Raw genomic sequence first — 23198 nt, 5'->3', positions numbered from 1 at the left:
AAGGAAAGCTATATACCTGAATCCTCGAGCGCTCTTGTGGTTTGCATCTAATCGCGGTTTCCGCACCGTCGCGCACATCGGTCTTTCGTGCGTCGCTAAGCGTTCGCTCGCCGCCATGCAGTCTACCGCGCTGGACGGAAGGAGTGCAGCCAAACCGAAAGGCGGCGAAGCAACAAGTGCGGCGGAAGGGGCGAAGAGCCGAGCCAAGCCACATCCTCTTTTGCCGTATGGTCAGACGATCCAGGCCGCAGAAACGCCCGAGAGGAATAGGTGATGCTAAACAAAAAGCAAGAAGTGCCGCATCGCGGGGAATATCGCGCCATCGCTGCCGTCTACATCCGTGACTACATACGTGGGCTTCACTTCCCATGGCGCGCGATCACGGTGGCGCGCGCCGGCAGCAGCACCTAGCGGATTTGGTGTCGGGTTGTCGATCAGCGCCGCGGCGTCGTGGATCGCTTCGGGTGTCGCGTACGCTTACGTAACGCTACACGCGTAGCGCGTCGTACCGACATTTGTAGGCCAGTGGAGCGGAGTGGTGTCGTCTCTCTGTCGTGGGTGCTTGCGTACGCTGCCTCCCGCCGAAGAAAAAAAGAAACAGGAAAGAAAGACGGGAGCGTGCTTTTGTTTCCCTCCCCTCCTCCGCCTAATTTCTCTGGTCCTTCCTACATCCGCACATTGAACGATACGCCACAGTATCGGAATTCGCCCGTGTGACGGCAGGACTGAATGGAGGATGAAAGAAGGCGGATGAGTGCTCTCTCTATCAGGTGGCGTGAGCGACGATGTTCGGCTGGAGCTTCTGCAGCGTGGAAGAAGGAAAAAAAAACACATTAGGAGCGAGCGGTCACGAGACAGTTTAGAAGCAGAGTCACATAAAAAGCATAAAGGAAAGGCTCCTGGGAAATAGGCCCTCAACGCGTTATAGGCAAGCTGTGATTTCCAGCCGCTGAGCGCGTGGACAGTATGGGGAAGAGTAGAGCGGGTGGCGAGAAGCGACCGCGATGACGTTGTCACTAAAAAACTACGGTGAAACAAACAATGCCTCGGTAGATCCGGCAACAATGGAGGGTCTTGCTTCCCAATAGCCAACGCATAGATGGGCCCCGAAGGAAGGAAGTGGTGTTGTCAGTGGAGGTGGGCTCGCCGATTAGGCTAAGTGCCTGGCGCCATAGCTCCCTCCTCTAGACGTCTACAGACGCAGTGGAGCAAGAAAGATGGCGGGTCTCGCAAAGCGCGCGTAGTTCATAGCCTTGGTCTTGCTGGGCACCCGAGCTTGTTCGGAGGTCTGTGATGGAGGCTAGTGCTGTCATGACAATGGCAGCTGCTCTGACGTCACGGACGATGCAGTGACATCTTAAGTTACGTTGTGCTGTGAGCTGCGCTTTTAGTCTTCGGAGAGGGTTGTTGCAGAAAGTGTGCAGGCAGTAAGTCAAATAAATGTGTCAAAAATTGTTTGAAAACGTGTGCATAATTATCAATTGCACAACAACAGAAGCTCCAACTTAAGCCAAATAACATAAATCAAGCAGATAACTAGCCATTACTGAAGTCGTTAAAATTTTGTTGCGTTTCGACTGTCCTTTTGAAATCGAGGTATTCACGGAAGACTGTCTGGTAGGGAGGAATCGTGATAAAAGGTAAAAAAAGAGCACCATAGTCATGGAGACCATGGAGAAGCACGTGGTCTACTGTCTTTTTGTTTCTTCGGTTGACTTTCTTATGAGATGCAACCGCGGGTATCGCTCATGATGTGGCAAGGGAGCCATACCCTAAGTCTCCAAGATGTCTAGACTATCTGCCGGTTTCAAAGAACGTTTATACAGAAGACTTACCATAGACTGTTGTGAGACTAAGATTATCTGCCAAGGCTCGCTGTAGTCTATATAAGTAAACCTTTGAGGGGAAAACGGCTTAGAGCTCACAAATGTAGTGTCCCTGTATAGCATACACAGGAACGCTACACAAATGTACCCAAATGTAAAGCCCCTTAAACTTCGTAAAGTAGCGACACTCTCCTCCTGCGCCTTCACTCCTCCTCGTTTCTCCTCTCTTTCACGCTCCCTCCTCGACCGTGGCGCCGCCTACACTGCTCGAGCGTAGCACCGGCGCCAACATGCGCTCCTCGCCACTCCGTAGACGCTTCTCGAGCGAAAATGGCGCTGATGCACGGCGCGATGGCCCACGTGATGCTATTAGGCCAATAGTGACGCGGCGTCGGCCTGGGCCAGAGCGCGCGAGGAGGAGGCGGCATTCTTCAAAGCATGGCACATTACAAGGTACCAGGGGCTTTACCCAAATGCAGCAGTGAGCGCCACCTGCCGGTCTCACCTTGAGAAGAAGCGGTACCGTGCCACGGCGCCGTTCACTCCTGCGGTCGCCATCTGTGGTGCACGTCATCTGCGAATACAGGATTGATAACACAGTCACGTGGGCAATGCAGATTTCAAGCTGCAACGCTGATGTTCACGCGCACGCGGCAATGCCCGGGTGTCATACGAAAGCGTTCGCCGATATCTGGCCTGCCTGCTGCCTGCCGGCTTGCCTGCTTTTACTTACCTGCCCTGCCCTGCCTTGCCTGTACAAATGCAATGGTTAAGTAGTGGGCCAAGACTAGAAAATCTCTCGGCATGGGATCGGAAAGTCAGCTGACGCAAAAGAAATCGATGGGATATTCCTTCGTCCTTGCAGTGGACACGAATGATGATGATTACGACGACATAGAAGGTAGACGAAACATCTGTCTGCTGCCTTCCTTCCTTTTTTTCTTTTGGCCACGCAAGCCTTCTTTTACTTTTTTCACGACCCAAATATCACACTGCCAAACTCATGCTGCTGTACAGGAATTGAAAGCTGCCTACCTTTCACGCGAGAGCTCCCTAAGCGCCGCCGTAATCCGCTTTGTACTCTGGAGCACGAGCGCCTATTGAAAAACACTAGAAGAAGTAGAGGAATCCAAGCTTTCTGCGCCTGCTTGCAACAGTTCACAAAGCACGTGCCTAACCCCCCGAGCGTAAACCGTGGAAAGAAATGCCACATGTACTTTCCGGCTTAAGCCAGCTTTAAAGCCATGTGTTGCTGTCGCACTGCGTTAAAGGTTCAAATTTCGACCACCAGTCTGAATATTCCAAGACGCTGGCTCAGAGCCATTTATAATGACGAGCGCGTCAACGGTGTCTAAAGCTGTCCCACATTCCTCTCTTTCGTCTTTTTTGTCTGAGTGAAACTGCATTGTCAGCTCCAATGACGCCGCTGCCTGAAATAGGATGCCATATGTAGCTTGTCGGGAAAGTATATAGTTCATGATTATATTGCGCTTAGTGTTACACTTACGAGCATAAAGGACAAGACGCGGACGTACGTAGTGCGTATATAGTATATAGTATAGTATATAACTGTATAGTATAAGTGCACAGTATAACACACAATGTCACTTCCTCCGATGTGCCAGTATAGCCTTCTCTCTTATCGTGGTCCGCAGGTTGCGTCCCCGCTTTGACGCCTCACGAATCGCAACGATTAAAGAAATAAAGCGACTGTAACACCGCTTCTACAGAAAAAACAATATTTCTACGCCTAGCTTGCATTTCGCTCTCGAAAAATAAATAAATAAAAGAACTTCGCTAACAAGGAAGCCTCCGGTGCAGCGTCCCGGATATGAAATCAGCTTCCGGTTCCTCCGAGTGAAAGCCGCTACTCGACCTTCCTCTGACGCAAACGTGTCGGCAGAGTTCGCGAACACCGTCGCGATACGCAACCCGGGCGAAAAGTGCGCGTCCGGACTCGGCACACGCGTACTTTCCGCGCTGCGCCGGCCGTGTTCGTTATTTGTGCCCCGTCTGTAATAAAATATATATTGTCTTGTGCTGACGTTCACGCCGCTTCGTCCAAAGCACGAGGTTACCTTACGGGGAGCACAACGTGGTGCCATCGTCTGTGCCAAGTTCCTGAAGAAAAGCATTCATTCATTCATTCATTCATTCACTGCTGGTCGGTCGATCGATTGACTGACTGACTGGAGCGATCAACCGAACGGCTGATTGGATATTTGGTCGGTTGAGTGATTGGTCAATATATTGACTGGCTTATTGGTTGGTCGATTCTTTAATTTATCGATAGTCTGAATGAATGATACATTGATTGAGTGTTTGATTGGTTCAGTGATTGATCGAAAGACTGAGGACTGGCTGGCTGACTGGCTGAGTCAATTAGTTGACTGACCGATTGGTTGGCCAATCGGTTAATTTATTGATATATTGTCTGACTGACCGATTGAGTGTTTCATCGGTCGCGTGATCGGTCTATAGATAGCTAACTGACTTACTAGTTGATTGATTGATTGATTCATTCATTCATTGATTTATTTATTTATTTATTTATTTATTTATTGATTGATTGATTGATTGATTGATTGATTGATTGATTGATTGATTGATTGATTGATTGATTGATTGATTGATTGGCTCATTCTCGATTCCGTGACCTCGTGCTGAGCACGAGGTCGCGGGATCGAATCCCGGCCACTGCGGCCGCATTTCGGTGGGGGCGAAGTGTGAAAACACCCGTGTACTTATATTTAGGTGCACGTTATCTCCACTACGGCGTGCCTCATTATCAGATCGTGGTTTTGGCGCGTAAAACCCCAAAATTTAATTTTAACGCCATAAGCCGTACCGCCACCGCGGTGGGTGTGGGAGGTGTTCCCAGCAGCAGGTAATTCAGTAAACAGTAGTTACTGGATTTCGGTCCACAAAGTATTTAATAAGTGACTATGGCATCTTTATTTATACACGCCTTCGCGAATGCGCGCTCTTACGTCATCATCTCACTGGCATCATAATCATCATCATCATCATAAAAACTTTACTGTAGAGACTGAGGAGTTTGGAGCACGCAGACTCCCGGGGCTCCCCGCATGACCCCACCGAACTCAAGCGTTACATGCACATACTACATTTTCTGACTCGCACAATCCTGTCCACCGAGCGATACGGCGGAGAGGATTCACGTGATTTCAGGTGATTTCACGGGCGCTATTGATCTGCACTACGCGTAGCGAATCGTTTCGCTTATAGCGCAACGAATACGGTAAAAACGACCAATTCGCAAAAGCCAGAAGAGCCGTTCGAAGCCAAAAAAGGACGAAGTCTGAGCCAATCCATGTACAGTCGAACGACATTATAACTAAGCGCTCGGGGCCGCCTCCGAAATCATTCGTTATACAGGTGATTTCGTTGTAAAGGCGTACTTGGCCATACTACCCGTCATTCCTGGCTGATCCACCGCGTTTTGCAGCTCTCGTAGGCCTACCACTGAACTCGCCGCGGTGAGTGCAGTGGATGCATGGCGCCTCGCAGCTGAACGCGAGGTTGCGAGTTCGATGCCCGCTGCGGTGGCCGCGTTTCTACGGGCACGAAACGCAAGAAGAAAAAAAAACGCACGTGTACCGTGCGTGCATGTGGTGGAGCTTATAAAGAATTAACCCCCACGGGGCCAAAATTAATCCGGACTATACCCAAACCTACGGCGTCCCTCAATAACCCACTGAGCAGTTCGAAGAAAAAAAAGTTTCCCTTTTTCTTTCGTTGTTGTTATACCACAAGTGCCAGATTTCCTTCAAGTAACTTTCTGTATGGAAACTCCGTGCATCAAATTGCCGCTTAGGGAGTTTTCGCGAACTCGCAACATTTCAAAGAGCGCCGCAAACACAGAAGAGCGGTGCCTTTATGAGAACTATAGATACTGCAGGATGCCCGTACAGCGTGACCTTATAGACAGGGCATTCGATTGCCGTTGTTTCTTTCTCGGGCTCGAGTGAGAAACTCCAGGCTTCAAATTGCCGCTTATAGGGAGTTTTCGCGAACCGGTAACATTTAAAAAAAGCGCCGCAAACACAGCAGATCGGTACCTTCATGAGAGTTATATATACACTGCAGGACGCCCGTATAGCGTGACCTTATAGACAGGGCATTCGATTGCCGGTGTTTCTTTCTCGGGCTCGAGTGAGAAACTCCAGGCTTCAAATTGCCGCTTATAGGGAGTTTTCGCGAACCGGTAACATTTGAAAAAAGCGCCGCAAACACAGCAGATCGGTACCTTCATGAGAGTTATATATACACTGCAGGACGCCCGTACAGCGTGACCTTATCGACAGGGCATTCGATTGCCGGTGTTTCTTTCTCGGGCTCGAGTGAGAAACTCCAGGCTTCAAATTGCCGCTTATAGGGAGTTTTCGCGAACCGGTAACATTTAAAAAAAAGCGCCGCAAACACAGCAGATCGGTACCTTCATGAGAGTTATATATACACTGCAGGACGCCCGTACAGCGTGACCTTATAGACAGGGCATTCGATTGCCGGTGTTTCTTTCTCGGGCTCGAGTGACGTCACAGTGCGTGTATAGGGCTTCGGGCAAACATCGTCGACGACTTCCTCGTTTCCGGCAGCTCACGCAACCGGCGGCTGCAGCACGGGCCCGCGCCGTGCGGCGGAGTATACCCACAGGCTGGAAATCGATAACGCGAGACCCTAGCTAGCCGGTCAACGTAAAACCGCGGGGCGATGTTGCAAATTGGATTGAACGAGCGCTTTACGCCACGCTATGTAGGTTGCAGAGACCGGTAGCCAGGAGGGATCGGCTGGTTACCGAGGGGCTTGATCTTGAGCAGCAACCACGACGAGAGGGGTCAGGGTCGAGAGAAACGCAGGATAAATTGGCTGTTTCTTTTGTTTGGTTTCTTTCGGTTTTCTTCATTGTCTTTTTTTGTTTTGTTTCTTATTGAAATATCGAACTGCAGAATTTAGGTTTCCTTATTCGACCTTAAAATTAGCCGGCTGAGAAAACGCTGTCAACTTGACTGTGTTGCGCATAAAAGCAGGCAATAGCTTCGTTTTGCCGTTGAAACTGTTTTCATCTTCCTAATTGAGCACGCATTAGCGTTCATGCGGCGAGACTTGTAACCTAACCTAACGGCCCGTAAGCATTGCATGGGTAAGCATGTAATCGCTTTTTTAATTTTTTTCTTCTTCTTCTTTTGGGGGGGGGGGGGGGGAAGATGTGCCAGTTGTGTCGTCAAGCTGCAGTACGCTTGGGGATATCTTTTTTTTTTTGCGCTAGAAAAATCAAGTCTGTGAGCAAAGCGTTTCCAGCTCAGCACTCACTGATTTACCGGAAACACACGCAACTACGTCGATTATTAACTTACGTAAGCCATATATGTACGTAACTACGTAAGCCAGAGCGGGAAGATCGGATGACGAGGATCAACATAAAGTGAACAGGGAACTGTATGGAGCCTTTTACATCCTTGATTGATCGATTCATTCATTCATTGAAAGCCTGACTGAATAAAGCGGTTAAGACTGGCTGCACAAACTTACCAACTAAATAAAACAAGGAAATTATAATACATAAACTTAAGCAGGCGGAGACCACCATAACTATACAAATAACTACACAATATATAACCATTCATGATATAATTTGAAGGAAATTTACATCATAGAAAATGGGTTGGAGTGCACGCAGCAGGCACTACCAAATCCTGTCTGGGAGCTTAGCACTGTCGCTGAAAAGAAAAGTGTGCAATCATTGCATTCTACCGGTGCTAACATACGGGGCAGAAACTTGGAAGTTAACAAAGGAGCTCGCGAACAAGTTCAGGACCGGGCAGTAGCGACGGGACGAAGAATGTTAGGGGAATAATGTTAGGAAACAAGAAGAGAGCGGCGTGGTTTGGAGAGAAATCGGGGATAGCCGATATTCTAGTTGACATTAAGAGAAAAAAAAAAACATGGAGCTGGGCAAACCATATAATCCGTATGGCAGATAACCGGTGGACTATTAGGGTTACACAATGGGCGCCAAGAGAAGGGAAGCGCAGTCGAGGACGGCAGAACATTAGGTGGGGTGATGAAATTAGGAAATTTGCCAGCGCAAGTTGGAATCGGGTAGCGCAAGACAGGGGTAATTAGAGATCGCTCGGAGAGGCCTTCGCCTTGCAGTGGACATAAAAATAGGCTGCTGATGCTGCTGCTGGTCATGATGGTGACGATTCATTCATTCATTCATTCATTGATTCATTGACATCATTCTGCCCATTGTACCTGCTGAAGCATTAACAAGGGGTTGGCACACAAGTCATGCACATAACAAGGTTGCGGGTATGCTGACTGGAGGAACTTAAACTTTTCCGTAATATCTAAAATTTCAATTCGCGGTGTTGTAAGTAGCGATAACACGTAATTCACGTCCGATCCCTTGAATAAATACTATAGTTACCACAGGCACCCATATATTAATTAAGGTTGTTTTTCGCAATCTGGTAACGTCAGAGATGGTGAAAAATTCGGCCATCTTGGTACAAGATTTTCGGGGCCTGTAGTGAAGTACGAACGCAACTACAAAAGAAGAAAAATCGAACAGAACACGTGATCTCACGCGTTGTATTAGGTTAGCGGCTTCCTCGACAAATGGCATCGGAGCGCTGTTGGAGGTTTTGTGGCAGAAAAGTGGGGAGACCACAAACAATTAACGCACGCGTACAAAAAAACGAAGATCCCAACAAAGGCTCAGAAAGTTTGATGCTGGAAATTTATCGTCTGTAAGAAATTGGAAACAAATTTAACGGATAGACAAGACATCAGGCAAAATAACAAACAGAGCTTGGTGGCGCCGCCCACCACCCCATTTCAAAGGGGATGCTCATAGCATCCATCCATCCGTCATCCAAACGTCTCGGCTCCAGGACACTTCGCGGTGCGACTCAACGGTGCGATTTGTCGGGTATGTCATAATATTGTAGCACTCTTCAATGAAGCACACTAAACACACTGGTTTATTGTGGGCGAACTTGTGCCCGGAAACTCAATATTAAGCATTCACACACTTTTTAAAAGAGGAGTTAACAGCAGCCTGTTCCACAGTCAACCGCGTCTCTCCGCCGAACGCACTTCTCACGCGCCCCGAAGGCCAAGAGCCACGCCGTGGCTTCTCATTGGACGGCAGACTCGGGCGCTGCCGTGAGCGCGTGCACGGGAGACACGCGCTGTATCGCCACGCGCGAGGCGTTGCTGGCGCTCTTCTAATGGCGATGCGACGAGTAATGGGCTTTAGCGATGAGACGCTTGCAAAGGTGCCTCACGAGAGTGCTCGTACCTGGCATGTGGAGAGCTCTCTGCGGCATTAGTCCCCCTCCGAAATCGCATCGTCCCGATGCGTATGAAACAAATTTATCTATAGAAGTGTTTTCATTGCCTGTCGTAGTAAGGCTTCATGCGGACTACGTGTACGACCTCCGCATGGATGTGCCGCTTTGATCGCTCTTGCTCATGAGGGATGACTTCGTAATTCAGGTCACCTACTCGGCGAATAACTTCGTAAGGTCCAAAGTATCGGCGAAGGAGTTTTTCACTTAGTCCGCGACGACGCACTGGTGTCCATACCCACACTTTGTCGCCCGGGTGGTACTCAACTTCTCTGCGGCGCAGGTTGTAATAGCTTGCGTCCCTACGTTGTTGCTGGCGGATACGGAACCGTGCCAACTGCCGGGCTGCTTCAGCTCGTTGTAGGAAGTCGTCGACGTCGTACGGGTTGTTGTTTTCATCATCTACCGGCAACATAGCATCCAGTGTGGTTGTTACTGTGCGGCCATAGACTAGTTGAAATGGAGTGACCTGGGTTGTCTCCTGTACTGCCGTATTATAGGCGAAAGTGGCGTAAGGCAAGATTGCGTCCCATGTCTTATGTTCGAGGTCGACATACATGGACAACATATCGGCCAGGCTTCGGTTTAGACGTTCCGTCAGGCCGTTTGTTTGGGGATGGTATGCAGTGCTTTTTCTGTGACTGGTGTGAGTCATCTTCATCAAACATTGCATCAAATCAGCAGTGAAGGCCGCTCCTCGATCGGTAATCACGACCATTGGTGCACCATGTCGCAGTACTATGTTACAAACGAAGAAGTTTGCAACTTCAACTGCCGTTCCTCGCTCAAGGCAGCCAGTTTCAGCATATCGTGTTAAATAGTCCGTCGCTACTACGATCCATCTCTTCCCTGACGATGATGTTGGGAACGGGCCAAGAAGATCCATCCCAACTTGTTGAAATGGAGTCTTTGGTGGGTCTATGGGCTTAAGAAGTCCGGCCGGTTTCACGGGTGGTGTTTTGCGCCTTTGACATTCGCGACATGTCTTCACGTAATGCTGCACCGACGCTAACAATTTAGGCCAGAAGTATCTGAGACGAATTCTGGCGAACGTCCGGCTGACACCTAAGTGACCCGAGGATGGTTAATCATGGCAAGCTTCCAAAATTTCTGGTCGCATGGCTGACGGTACGACGAGTAAGAATTTTTCCTGGTTGCGTTCAAAGTTTCTCTTGTAGAGCGCATTATCTCGGAGACAAAATGACGATAAACCTCTCATAAACATGCGTGGGACTTGGACGTCGTATCCTTCGAGGTGTTTGATGAGTGGCAGCAATTCTGTGTCGGCCCGTTGACGCTCGGCGATTTCCGAAGCTGTCATCGCTGTAAGAAACGGGAAATCCTCTTCTACTGAAGGAGTCGACTCCACTGGTGAGCGGGACAAGCAGTCAGCATTGTTATGTTTTCTTCCAGACCTGTACACGACAGTAATGTCGTATTCTTGGAGCCTGAGGCTCCACCTCGCAAGTCGTCCAGATGGGTCTTTTAGGTTTGCCAGCCAGCAAAGAGAATGGTGATCGCTGACTGCACGGAACGGCCTGCCGTACAGGTATGGTCGGAACTTGCTGATGGCCCATATGACAGCCAAACACTCCTTTTCCGTCGCAGAGTAATTTGTTTCAGCTTTCGAGAGAGTGCGGCTAGCATACGCTATGACTTTCTCTTCCCCATTTTGCCACTGAACTAAAACCGCGCCGAGACCGAGATTGCTTGCATCTGTGTGGACTTCTGTGTCCGCTGTCTCGTCGAAGTGGGCGAGGATCGGTGGGGCTTGCAATCGTTCCTTTAGTTCATTGAAAGCAACCTCTTGTTCAGCATGCCACATGAAGGGTACGTCTTCTTTAGTTAGTTTCGTCAGAGGTTCGGCAATTTTCGAGAAGTGTTCTACAAATCGCCTGTAATAAGCGCATAGTCCCAAAAATTGCCGTACCGTCTTCTTGTTTGTAGGCTTTGGGAATCGTGCAACGGCAGCAGTCTTGTCGGGATCCGGAGCAGTACCTTGCGCGCTAATTACGTGACCCAGGAAACGAAGTTCTTGAAATCCAAACTGGCATTTTTCCGGTTTAATGGTTAAGCCTGCCGAGCGGATGGCTTGAAGCACTAAACGCAGCCTCTGGACATGCTGGTCGAATGTTGCAGAAAATACCACTACGTCGTCTAGGTAAACTAAGCATGACTGCCATTTAAGACCCGAGAGGACACTGTCCATCATGCGCTGGAATGTCGCCGGCGCACAGCAGAGGCCGAATGGAAGCGCTTTGAACTCATACAGGCCATCTGGGGTTACGAAAGCAGTTTTTTCACGGTCTCTTTCGTCTACTTCAATTTGCCAATATCCGCTCTTGAGATCTAATGAAGAGAAAAATTTTGCATGTCGTAGGCGATCCAACGTGTCATCAATGCGGGGAAGGGGGTATACATCCCGCCTGGTCACACTGTTCAATTTCCGGTAATCAACACAGAATCTCAATGTATTGTCCTTCTTTCTCACAAGGACTACCGGCGACGCCCACGGGCTGTTTGATGGCTGAATGACATCGTCCTCAAGCATCTCTTGCACCTGACTCTTTATGATCTCTCGTTCAACCGGTGACACTCTGTATGGATGTTGGTATACTGGCCTGGTCGCTTCGTCTGTTATTATACGGTGTTTAACAATTGGTGTGCGCCGTACCTTTGACGAGGTGGAGAAACAATCTGCGAATTCATTTATAAGGTCCTCCATCATTTCTTTCTGGGCTGGCGTCAGACTTTGGTTGATCGCAACTGATGCTACGGCGTCATGCATAGTTTGGACAGCAGGTGGCCTTGACGCTAAGCTACATACATCTGTGACCGCAGTAGCGCTGTGCAGGAAGGCGATGGTTGTGTTCTTTGCGACGTGCTGAAATTCACTTCCGAAGTTCGTCAACAATACATCAGCACACCCATCGCGTAGTTGAACAATTCCTCGTGCTACGCAAATGCCTTTTTTCAACAGTAGCTCGACGTTGGCCTCCGCTATACCTTCCGAGTCGTCGAATGCTTCGTTTCTTACGCGAACCAGCATGCTGCATCGTGGTGGCACGGTTATGTCATCGTCGGTAATCCGCAAGGCAACGTGTTCTAGCTCCTCCGACTCTCGCATGTCTATAGCCTGCTTCGTAGAAAATGACACGCTAGAATTCTGCAGGTTGATTATGGCACCATTTGTTAGGAGAAAGTCCATTCCGAGTATTACCTCCTTCGAACATTCTGGCAGCACGACAAAATCAGCGACGTAAGAAAAACCCCGAATTCCGATTCTCGCTGTACATCTACCCAGGGGCGTAATGAGGTGCCCACCAGCCGTACGTATCTGGGGTCCACTCCATGGCATCAAAACTTTTTTCAATTCCTTGGTGAGTGCATATCTTACGACAGAATAATCGGCACCTGTGTCAACTAATGCACTCAATTCATGACCGTCTATTGTAATGCGCAAGTCCGAAGAAATTCTCTGTTCACTTATCTTATTCATCCGCTTCTGTTTGTCGCGGCTGCTCGGTAAACTTGACGGAGGATCTTGGCTTTTTCGAACGTCAGCGGCCTCGCCTCCACAGGTCGCTCGCTTCAGTTTTCCGGACGTGGGCTCAGTGAACGACGCCTTGGTGAAATCGAGGATGGCCGTGGACTTGGTGATCGGTAGCGTGCAGACGTTGATGTTCGGGGCTGGTGTTGGTATCTAGCAGCCGGATCTTGTTGTCGGGTCAAGTAGTCCTGAATTTCGGTGGGTCTTTCGCCATTACGGGGGCAAGGCGCATTTATCGTAAAGCCGCGAAGACCTGCTCTGCGATATGGGCACATTCTGTATAGGTGTCCGGCTTCCCCGCAGTGGAAACAGAGTGGTGTCCGGTCGGGTGCACGCCACACGTCACTTTTTCGTGGCCTCAGCTCTGCTAGAAGGGGTCCACTGCGCGGAGTCGGCTGGCGGCTGCTGGGAGTCGCGAATGGAGGACAATGCCCGGTCGGTTGACATAACACATCAGCGTACGTTGGCACGCGACGTACGGGAGGTGGTTGGTCATGATGAACAGGTGGTTCCTCACGGCCTGGCTGCAGAATGGCGTGGCGAACTTCATCTCGAATGACGGCGGCGAGAGTTGAGACTGTCGGCGTGGCTACCGGTAGCTGCAGCTTTCGAAGCTCCTCCTTTACGATTGATCTCACCAGTTCTCTTAGTGCTTCGGTGTTACTGCCTGGGCCTGCTGACAGGATATCGGCCGGTACGCTGGTGACATCACGATTGTAGTGATGGGCACGCTGCTGAAGCGCCTTCTCTATGGTCGTCGCTTCGGTGCGAAACTCGGCAACACTGTGTGGTGGGTTGCGGACGAGTCCTGCAAACAGCTCCTGCTTAACGCCACGCATCAGATGGCGTAATTTCTTCTCTTCGGTCATGTTTGGATCCGCGCGCGTGAAGAGACGGGACATATCCTCGATATACATGCCGACACTTTCGTTAGTGCGCTGGTTTCTGGCTTGCAGAGCGTGCTCTGCCTTCTCTCGCCGATCGGTGCTGGCATACGTGGCAAGCAGCTGTCGCCGAAATTCTTCCCACGAAGATAGTGTCGCTTCATGATTGACGTACCACGTCCTCGCTGACTCTTCTAACGCGAAGTACACGTTGCGAAGCTTCCGCGTCTCGTCCCAGCCGTTGAAATCTGCCACTCGCTCGAACTGCTCTAACCAGTCTTCCACATCTTCGAACGTATCGCCGTGGAAGGACTCGGGCGTGCGTGGTGGGTACACGATGAGCTGGGATGATGTCACTGGGGTGGTCATGGTTGCACCGTCGCTGGTAACTGTTGCCCGCACTGCTGCAGCAACAGGAAGCGGTCCGAACTCGGGTGGGTCTCCTCGGATGCGGCGGCTTGTGCGCTGGTGTACTGGAGTCAGTTCCCTGGGTTCCAATCGCTGAGGGTCGGGGCTCCGTTCTCTTACGAACTGGGGACTTCCAATCATACCCCGCACCTCCACCAGAAATGTAGCACTCTTCAATGAAGCACACTAAACACACTGGTTTATTGTGGGCGAACTTGTGCCCGGAAACTCAATATTAAGCATTCACACACTTTTTAAAAGAGGAGTTAACAGCAGCCTGTTCCACAGTCAACCGCGTCTCTCCGCCGAACGCACTTCTCACGCGCCCCGAAGGCCAAGAGCCACGCCGTGGCTTCTCATTGGACGGCAGACTCGGGCGCTGCCGTGAGCGCGTGCACGGGAGACACGCGCTGTATCGCCACGCGCGAGGCGTTGCTGGCGCTCTTCTAATGGCGATGCGACGAGTAATGGGCTTTAGCGATGAGACGCTTGCAAAGGTGCCTCACGAGAGTGCTCGTACCTGGCATGTGGAGAGCTCTCTGCGGCAATATCAGGTTAAGGTCACGTCGCATCAACGCCGCGTTGTGCCTTCGCGGAGATTATCCTCCCGTTTAAGATGGTTTCTTAGTTCGGGAAATAGTTGTCACTGCAACTTGTCTTGTGCTTCGCGCGATAAGTGTATGCGCAGAAGTCAACTGCACATCCGAAGCAAAAAGAATGAATAGCGAATCGTAAACGTGTGAATGGCACGCTATGTGACGCAAGACAGCATTTTGAAAAATAGAAATGTCATTCAAGAGTCGACAGTACACCGAGGCATATACAAAACATGAAAATGTAAATTCCGAATTATAAAATGAAATAAAGCCGCTACATGGTGCGATACATAGTTTCGGAAAATAGTTTATTTAACAGCTAACGAAATAAACAAACATCTCGATATAAACGTGTAGGCGTGCCCGGGGTGCCGTGTCAATAATAGACAATGTCACTCATTTAACTATAATTAACGGGCAAGCGTTCACCGAAAAATAGAAAACCTAGAGTTTGTTTGACACAACTTGTATCACTCGCAGCAAACGTTGCCATGACATGAACTGGGGAATTCCTATGTCTGTCAATAAAACGCTCTTGCAATTCACTCTCCGTCCGATATATAAAAAAAAAAGAACCAATGCGCTAACAACGGTCGCGCGCGGAGAGAGTTCGTCGATCACGCGTGCATACTTTCTCCGTGCGCGGTCCTGTTAGCGTTAGAGTACGGTTAGTGTCTCATTACGTAACGAAGGCCGCTCTCATTGCGGTGTTGCAACCGGAGTGTCTCACCTGTCGTCCTGCGACGAAGTCGAGTCATTCGGCAGCTTCGCCCTCTTCATCTCGTCGCCGTCGCGGTCAAAGTCAAGACCGGCCGGTCGCCTGTCACGGTTAACCATGAACACCAGTGTGTGCGCGCAGTTGGCACACGGGTGCGTTGCTCGGGAGACGGGAGACGGGCGTCGTGAGGCCTAGCGACGAGCACGGCTCGCAGCCACTACCGTCGGTGTCTCGCCCGGGTCTCGACGAAAACAAGAGCGGCCCGCACAGCCGTGTACGTGCGGGCGATGCCGCTCGGGGGCTTGCCGGCTGCGGTCGCCGCGTCCGCGAGGGCTCACTTCCGCCGCCGGCGCCGCAGCGCTGCCGCAAAGCCGACTTGCAGGAGGAGGCCGCCCGCGCCGGACGCCATCTTGCCCGACGAGCGCGAACCGCGATAGGGAGAGAGAAAGAGAAGAGGAGAAGGAGAATGTAATAAACTTAAGAAAGGAGGACAGTGCGGCGCAATCGGTAAAAGAAAATAAGGCACAGATAGAGTGACGCCATAGTGACGCCATCGATGGAGCAAAAGGAAAGAGAGAGCGTATAGAGTGCAAACGGCAGGGAGACACTGGAGAGGCTAAATGAGAAGCGCTCGGTGCGCGCCGTCTGGACTTCCCCCGACTGTGGTTTTCGCGAGCAGACGACTGAATCCGGAGCTCCCTCAGAGTAGCGGAAATCGATCTCTAAGGCCTTGTTTTTCGCCGTATGGTGGGCGGCCGAAATCATTTAGGTACAGGACCAACGATGTCGGGGCCGTCACATTTTGAACGTGCATGCATGCTGTGACGGCTGTGCTTGCATTGCGCCGCATGCTTACGCTAAAGCTAACGTGCTAGTTGTGCGGTGTATATAATCTGCTCCAAAGGAAACGCCGATCATTAAGGGGACCCTGAAGCACTTTCTATCGAAGTGGAGAAATGCATTTGAAGTTAAAATAGGCTATTTCAGAAATACTCTGCCGCAAAAAGTACTTTAAGGCATTCAGCAAAGGCGGATTTGTTACCACTTAAACACGCCCTTCGCGGTACTTCCACTCCTTGTTCAATGCCTTGCGCTGCGTGCGCTGCGGCGGAGCGGGGTGTGCCCACAACGCTCCGCCTACTGAACGTCGCAGTGGCGCGCACTTCAAATTTGATTTGGGGTGTTCACGTAGACGTCACTATTTCCAATTCTGGCGCCTACAACGCGCTTCAGCCAGCTTTAGCGCAACGCATGGAGGAACGAAATAAACCATTTTCCTTCCTCCATGGCGAAACGTAAGCCAAACGCAGTTGTCCTCAGCGAACCGCAGTGCGCTCAGCCAGTGGACTCGTCGCGGCGACCCGCGACGGCCGCGGTATCTACAATACGTAGCTATAACCTCCGAGATTTGTGCGCGCCAACTGGTCGGCCAGCGCGCGCAAATCTCCGAGGCCATGACGTAGCAGACCGCAGCTACATGCAACTTCATGCACGACAGGGCTTGAGTGCGTGCTCAGGCTAATATAGGCTCCAGTCTGTCTGTTACGTGGTGCGCACAGGCTTCGTCGTTCACCAGCTTGTCCGGCCGACAGTAGCCACATCCAACTTGTGCATTTTGAAGCGCTATCAACAGTGTGCCGAGGCGTATAGCCAGGAGCGACCAGAAGTGAACGTTTGCTTTTAAGCGTTTGTGTGGTCTGATCTTAAGTTTCGTGTAGTTCGAGGCTATAGTTGAGCGTTCAAACCTAGTCGAACTTAGCGACTCCCGACGGCTATACGACAGTGATGAGCAGATTGGCCAAATTTTAATCCCTACGCGGGCGGCCGCGGCCAAGCGTAAGACAGTCGACGTCTTCCAGAAGTATGCAATTTTTGTCGAAATTCGAAAGCAGATTTTCGCTTACTTCAGCTTGTTTATTAAACTTCGTCAATAAATATACACAGCAATAGTGGGAAGAAACGCACTGATCCAGACATCCTTCTTGATTGATGTCCGGTATTGGCCTATAGCAGCCGCGTATGGGATGTGTTACAAAATAAAGCGCCCAGAAAAGAATGATTGAGGAGCAGGCGTCTGTTGAAAAGAGAGCGTTTGAGAGTAAGGTGACTTCGCGCTCCGGTCTGCGAGCATTTTACGCACCTCGGAAAAACTTGGTTGAGACGTTCAAAGCAGCATATGCTATCCGCGGACTGTACTTTTTTTTTTTCACCAAGCTCGAGGGGTGGTTCAGGACCCCTTTAAAGAGAACACAGCTGGAACATTAATTCGAAGTCAGAAATTTCAAACAAATAAACACATAAGTGGATAATGCGATGCATTACAGAGACATCTACGCACAAGGGACGTGGTCGGCCCAGATTTTCGTACCTTACATGAACTCTAACCGATGTGGATCAAGAAAATAAACGCAATCTTGCTGCGAAATTCGAGCGAGGACAAAGCAGCGACCGGTAAGTGCAATGTCTTTTTGTTTGTTTGTTTGTTTGTTTAATTGTCAGAATAAAAAAGAAAAACGGAGGGTAACTGGATTATACACTATATGTGACGAAGCTGAGTGCGAGACTCACAATTTTGTTTCTTCGCAGATAGGTACTCGCGGATGCTCCGGGTAATCGGCTTGGCCGCGCGAACGTCAGGATTTTGAGTTCCTCGATCGTCTGCTCACCGCCCACGCGGCTTCCGGCGTCAGGCCTAGCGGTTGGGGCGGCGAGCCGCCATAGTGGCTCGGCGGTGGTGAAAGCCGATGCCACACATACGCGGTGGCACGCAGACGGCCCCCCTTCCGTCGTCTTCTTCCTCGGCGCCGAAATGGCCGTACGCGACCGTAACGGCCCCGGATGGCTCAACGAGACGGCGAGGAGACGTACTATAGGGCTTAGAAGGGGCGTCTGAGGTGCGAAGAGTATGCGGCGGAGGACGAACCGAGCACAACGGGCTTCTAGAACCTTGGTTGCATGCACCGGGCTTGCTTGCTTGCGTGCTCGTTCCTTATCTCGTGGCGTTTACCCACTACGGGAGACCGGCCGAGAAGCCCGTGGCTAAAGCAGGTTAAAGGGAAGGTGGAGAGAAAACGTAAAAGAAATGGCAAGTCAGGGTGAGGTAGCCAGGAGCTTTTGATATTTAGGAGATATACTTACGTGGCATAGACTGAAATACATTAATAATTGGGCTGCGCTGTGTTTGCAGCTTCTTCCTCTTCGTTGTGCGCTTCTTGATGAGGAAAAAAAGCGTGCGGTGCTTTTCAGCGGGAGAAGAGGAGCACGTGAAAGCTGCGTGCTCTCGCGATGACTCGCGCCAACCTCCGTGATGATATGGACACTGGCATCTATCTATCTTGTGGTTCGCGGGTGATTGCTGATGATATGTCTCTCATAATGATTGTCACGAAAAACGGCACATACTCCCTGACACATACCAATGCCCCAAGTTTGCGTTAAAGAGGGTCAGTGAAGAGCAACACACACACCCAGTCGCACACACCCAGTGACCAAAGTGGGCATCAAAGAGGTTCAATTAAGAGCAACCCGTACCCAGAGTTAACATAACCAGTGACCCAAGTTCGTCCGATGGTCGGTTTTGTACCCCATTCTCCAAGCACAGCAGCCCGGTGCTCTCCCATTTGACTATGTGACCCATGTTGGCGGGAAAGAGATTAGGTGTGGACATAGATACATAGAGACCTGCCAAAAACTGAAGTTCCCAACGAACGCTAATGGCATTAAAATCGGGAAGAACTCGTCTGCGATCACTATCCAAGTATGCGAATAGCCGAAACGCGTCGCGTAGACGAGACGTGCTTACTGCAGCCGGGATCCTCTCCCGCGCTTCCCTCTGAACACGCTGCGCCATCTGGCGGTGCCGCCGTAAAGTTCGCGCACATCCAGTGGGACATACGCGGCGACTCAATTTGGCGTCAAAGTGGTTCACTGAAGAGCGGCACGTACCCACGTGAACTACACGTTCAGGCTGCACTACATTCGGGACCGGTCCAGATGTTTAGATTGCACAGCTCATTCGGGGTCGGCCCAAATTTTTCTTGTGGGATAGGTGGATACCCGTAAAGAAAACGAGAGCGACAATATCAAGAATGCTGTTAGCATTGACTATTCGCATTAGAAGGCTTCTGGACGGGACGAAAAAAAGAGGGTTTCTGCACGAGTGCGAAGAAGTGTTTAGTTTCTTTGAGCTAAGGAACGCGGGTAGTTCGAAAGCAGGTTTCGCACATTCAGCTCACACTTTTGCGGGACCGGAGTGGTTGACTCGCAGTGAAGCATCTTTGTTTACGTACTCGGGCGGAGTAATTTGCCGGCCGAGTCTTGCGAGGTTAACCATGCCTGTAGCACACAGCGATTACCACCACACTACGCCACTGCACTCAGCACAATCCGCACGGAAATACATCCCACCTCTGTGGGTGACTAGGCCCTCCAGCGTGATCAGCATGTCCGCAACGTTCTGGAAGCGCGAGACCTGCTGGTAGGCACCGACAACCTGAAAAGTTCCAGCTGAATCAAAACAAAATTTATTCGCTTCACTCTCACTGAGTGCGTTCACTTCGCGTATCTTTGCGTATTCACTTTGCGTATCCCTGACAGGAACTGTGGTAATATAAAATATGTTGCACTCACTCATTCACTCACTTGCTGAATCACTCACTCGCCACTCCCTGTCTTCACACTGGGAGATTCTTTTGTAAAACATTTGCATCATTGTTATTTGGATGGTAATCACAGTAAAGACAAAGGCTGACTCACTCACTGACTCACTGTCTGACTCACTGTTTGACTCACTCACTAACTCACCCACTCACTCACTCACTCACTCACTCACTCACTCACTCACTCACTCACTCACTCACTCACTCACTCACTAACTAACTAACTAACTAACTCACTCACTCGCTCGCTCACTCACTCACCTCTTCCCCTCAGAAAATTTATTCACAGAAAGGCAGGAAGGTCGGCCTGAGCTATAACTTCCTGTGGCCTACTACTCTACGCTGTGGAAAAGGCATGGGGAGGAAAAGGGCTGACGAATGATGATGATGATGATGCTGCTGCTGATGATGATATGGGAAGGTGGTGTGCACATTGTAACGGTAACGAAGACCGCCGCAAGTAAAACAAGACGGAGAGAAGGGCAAGCAGCTACGCTGCCTTATCCCGACACTAAATTTTTTGCACACAGGCTCGTTTGGCGGCATCTCCTTTGTGTATACAATGCGGGGAACCAGAAACAATGATCACTTTCTCTCTGCATGCCGACGATTCTCCTCAGTAAAGAAGAGGGCGCTCGAGGACCCTTTAAACTAGAGTTACTGTATATGCTACCAATATTTGGTAGCATATACAGTAACTCTAAACAAGCTTGTCTCAGCATGAACGTACCCGCCTTGCTTTTGTTTGGAGCTTATGTTTGGAGTACAGCCACCAGAATGTTTACACTGTTATGAAAAACTATGAAAAGCATCCGTGAATGCAATCGGCTACCTTCCTAAACCAATCAATTATAGTAGAACAACGAGTAGAATACATAATCCCCTATTTCATTTTTTTTCTCCTAAACTTTTTCAAAATTAAGTTTCTCCCAACCGCCCGTTTCTTGGCTGATCCTCAACGGTGGGCATGTGCAATTTGTGCAGAGGATCATCATCATCATCATCATCATCATCATCATCATCATCATCATCATCATCATCGTCAGCATCAGAAGTACAGTGTACTAGAAGAATTCTAGTACACTGTAATCAGAAGGATAGAGCAGCAGTGGGTCAGGGGAACTGTTGGCTTTTGGAACGGCTGATATTTGGATGTGTCGTGCATACCGCTTGGAACCCGTTCAAGGCGCCGCGGACTCCCGTTACATTTTGGTGGCAGCGGTCATGTTAACCCGCTACAAGACGTCCCCCGGTACGATGCCGCAATCTACGCCGGCACCGTCACCGTACACTCAACTGGACCACGCCCTTTCCGCGAGCGATGCAGGTTTCTCCATCGCAGGTATCGGATTATGGTATCGATGCCTTCAGACATTCACCCTGCCGATTCGGATTCCACTCGCCGTCAGCCTAAATCCGACCCAGCGGCTCTCCCGGGCTCTCTTGAAGCGCGCCTTGACCAGCGACTGCTTTCCGTTGAGAAGCTGTTTAGTCCAGCGTATGTCTTCCACGCAGAGTCGCATCGCCGACCCCACCTACACCTGTTTCAAGCCTCGTGTCGCCTGCACTGTTCAAGGTCCACCTGTCTCGGCACCTCAATCTCCCTTTCCCAATTCCGTCACGCAGCAATGTCAGGGAACCTTCCCAAGTCCCCCTATAACCTTTACCACGCCATGGTCTGCTTTTCGTATGCGGTTTGAGTCTGAGTCGCTGCTCTCCACTCCTGGTCACCTCACCGCAAAGCTCAAACCCTCGTGGGTCGGCTTCGTTCTTGCTGCCGCTGAATTTCTGGAGTTCCTGCCTGCATCTGACCGTTCCAGCTACGCAAGTCTTGTCTCGGCAATCGAGTCCCGCGGTAGTGCACTTACATCTTACGTAATTGCAGCACGTGCAACGGTGGTGGGTCAGGGGAAGAGCTGGCCTTAACGCGAGAGCGTTAAGAAGCCCGTGGCCCAGAAAATCCGGCGCCGCCTTGGTACAAAGCATTTCGAACCCAATTTCGAACCACGAATACCCAATCACTCTTCTACCACCAAAGTTGCTCGTACCTTGTCTTTCATTCTTTACAAAGTTATTCCTCGGAATTTTGAGAACGGCAGCATACAAACAAATGTAGTCGAAACAAAAACACCGACAGCGAATGTCCTTTATGCTAGCTCTTCTCAGAGTGAAATATTAAACGTGTGAAACAATAACAGGCCATCGACCCACGTAAGAGATCGCGTTTATACTAGAATGCTGCGCATGCGTCTGTGTGTGTTAGCCTGCCGTCGATTTACTATCCAGAGGGACAAGTGCTTCGAAATTTCATTCCGAAAATTAAGCATTCCTGTAAACGCTGAAATGATTCTCACCTTTGGGGCATCTACATTGGGTTTTAGACAAAGGAACGTACGCATGACAGTCTGCGAGTCCCTTTGCGACACTTGGGGAATACTTGGTTAACTTAGGATTTCTTAATTGATATCTCACAAAAGTCCAATTTGAATTTGATCAAAGTTTCTTACCTTCAAATTTGCTATCCTTTCAAAAGCACGTGTTTCCCCCTAACGTTAGTTTGGCTACCTTAATTAATTCTTCGTACAGTTTCAACTTTACCCCGTCATATACTTTTTCTTTCTTTCAAGTTTTCTCTCCCCTCTCCCCGCCCGTTAACCGCCGGCTTCTTGCCCAAGCCTCCCTAGTGAGTGCATGCCATAATATAGGAAATAAACGAGCAAGCAAGCAAGCAAGGAGAGACATCGCCCCCCCCCCCCCCCCCCTTCAGCCCTTGGACTCCGCATCGCAGCCATCACGGCCATTCCAGCTAGCCGCCGCGATCACACAATAATACCGCGCAGTGTTGCGTATGAGCTGCAGCGTTAGCAGATCACGAAGCAGGCCACACGTAATCTTCATTGGCCGCACTGTTAGCTATCGCAAACGACCACCCACACCAGTTTTATCCATAGGTACCGTAAGGACACGACAACCAACCGCGAGCTGTTCTTAAGATGCAGAAAGCTCAGTCCGCCTCCGTATAATAACAGCGCGACGCAAGCGCTGTTCGTCACATTTGCATTCAACTAATGGGAGTGACTTCAAAGCTTCTCTTTCGCTCTCTCAAAGGGTGCGTCGACTCTTTGTGGCCCCTCCCCCAAATCTCCGATTCCCTCCCACAGACCGAGGGCACCCATCTT

General features: G+C 50.2%; 1 protein-coding gene across 4 annotated transcripts in view; it reads right to left on the bottom strand.

Annotated features, from left to right (window-relative positions):
• The window catches only part of LOC142589898 (monocyte to macrophage differentiation factor 2), a 30638-nt gene extending 14698 nt beyond the window's left edge, over window positions 1-15940 (bottom strand). For 2 of the 4 annotated variants that reach the window (XM_075701566.1, XM_075701567.1), the window contains exon 1: window positions 17-304. In XM_075701566.1, the coding sequence (XP_075557681.1) occupies window positions 17-214 (198 nt within the window). In that variant the 5' untranslated portion in view covers window positions 215-304. Of the gene's footprint in view, window positions 1-16; window positions 305-2331; window positions 2401-2559; window positions 2667-15373 lie in introns of those variants that run through there. The other 2 variants (XM_075701568.1, XM_075701570.1) reach the window with 2 other exon arrangements.
• Between the last annotated feature and the right edge of the window lie 7258 nt (window positions 15941-23198).

The sequence above is a fragment of the Dermacentor variabilis genome, chromosome 8, assembly GCF_050947875.1.
Source record: "Dermacentor variabilis isolate Ectoservices chromosome 8, ASM5094787v1, whole genome shotgun sequence".
NCBI lineage: Eukaryota > Metazoa > Arthropoda > Arachnida > Ixodida > Ixodidae > Dermacentor > Dermacentor variabilis.
This window is presented reverse-complemented; position numbering and strand designations above follow the sequence as displayed.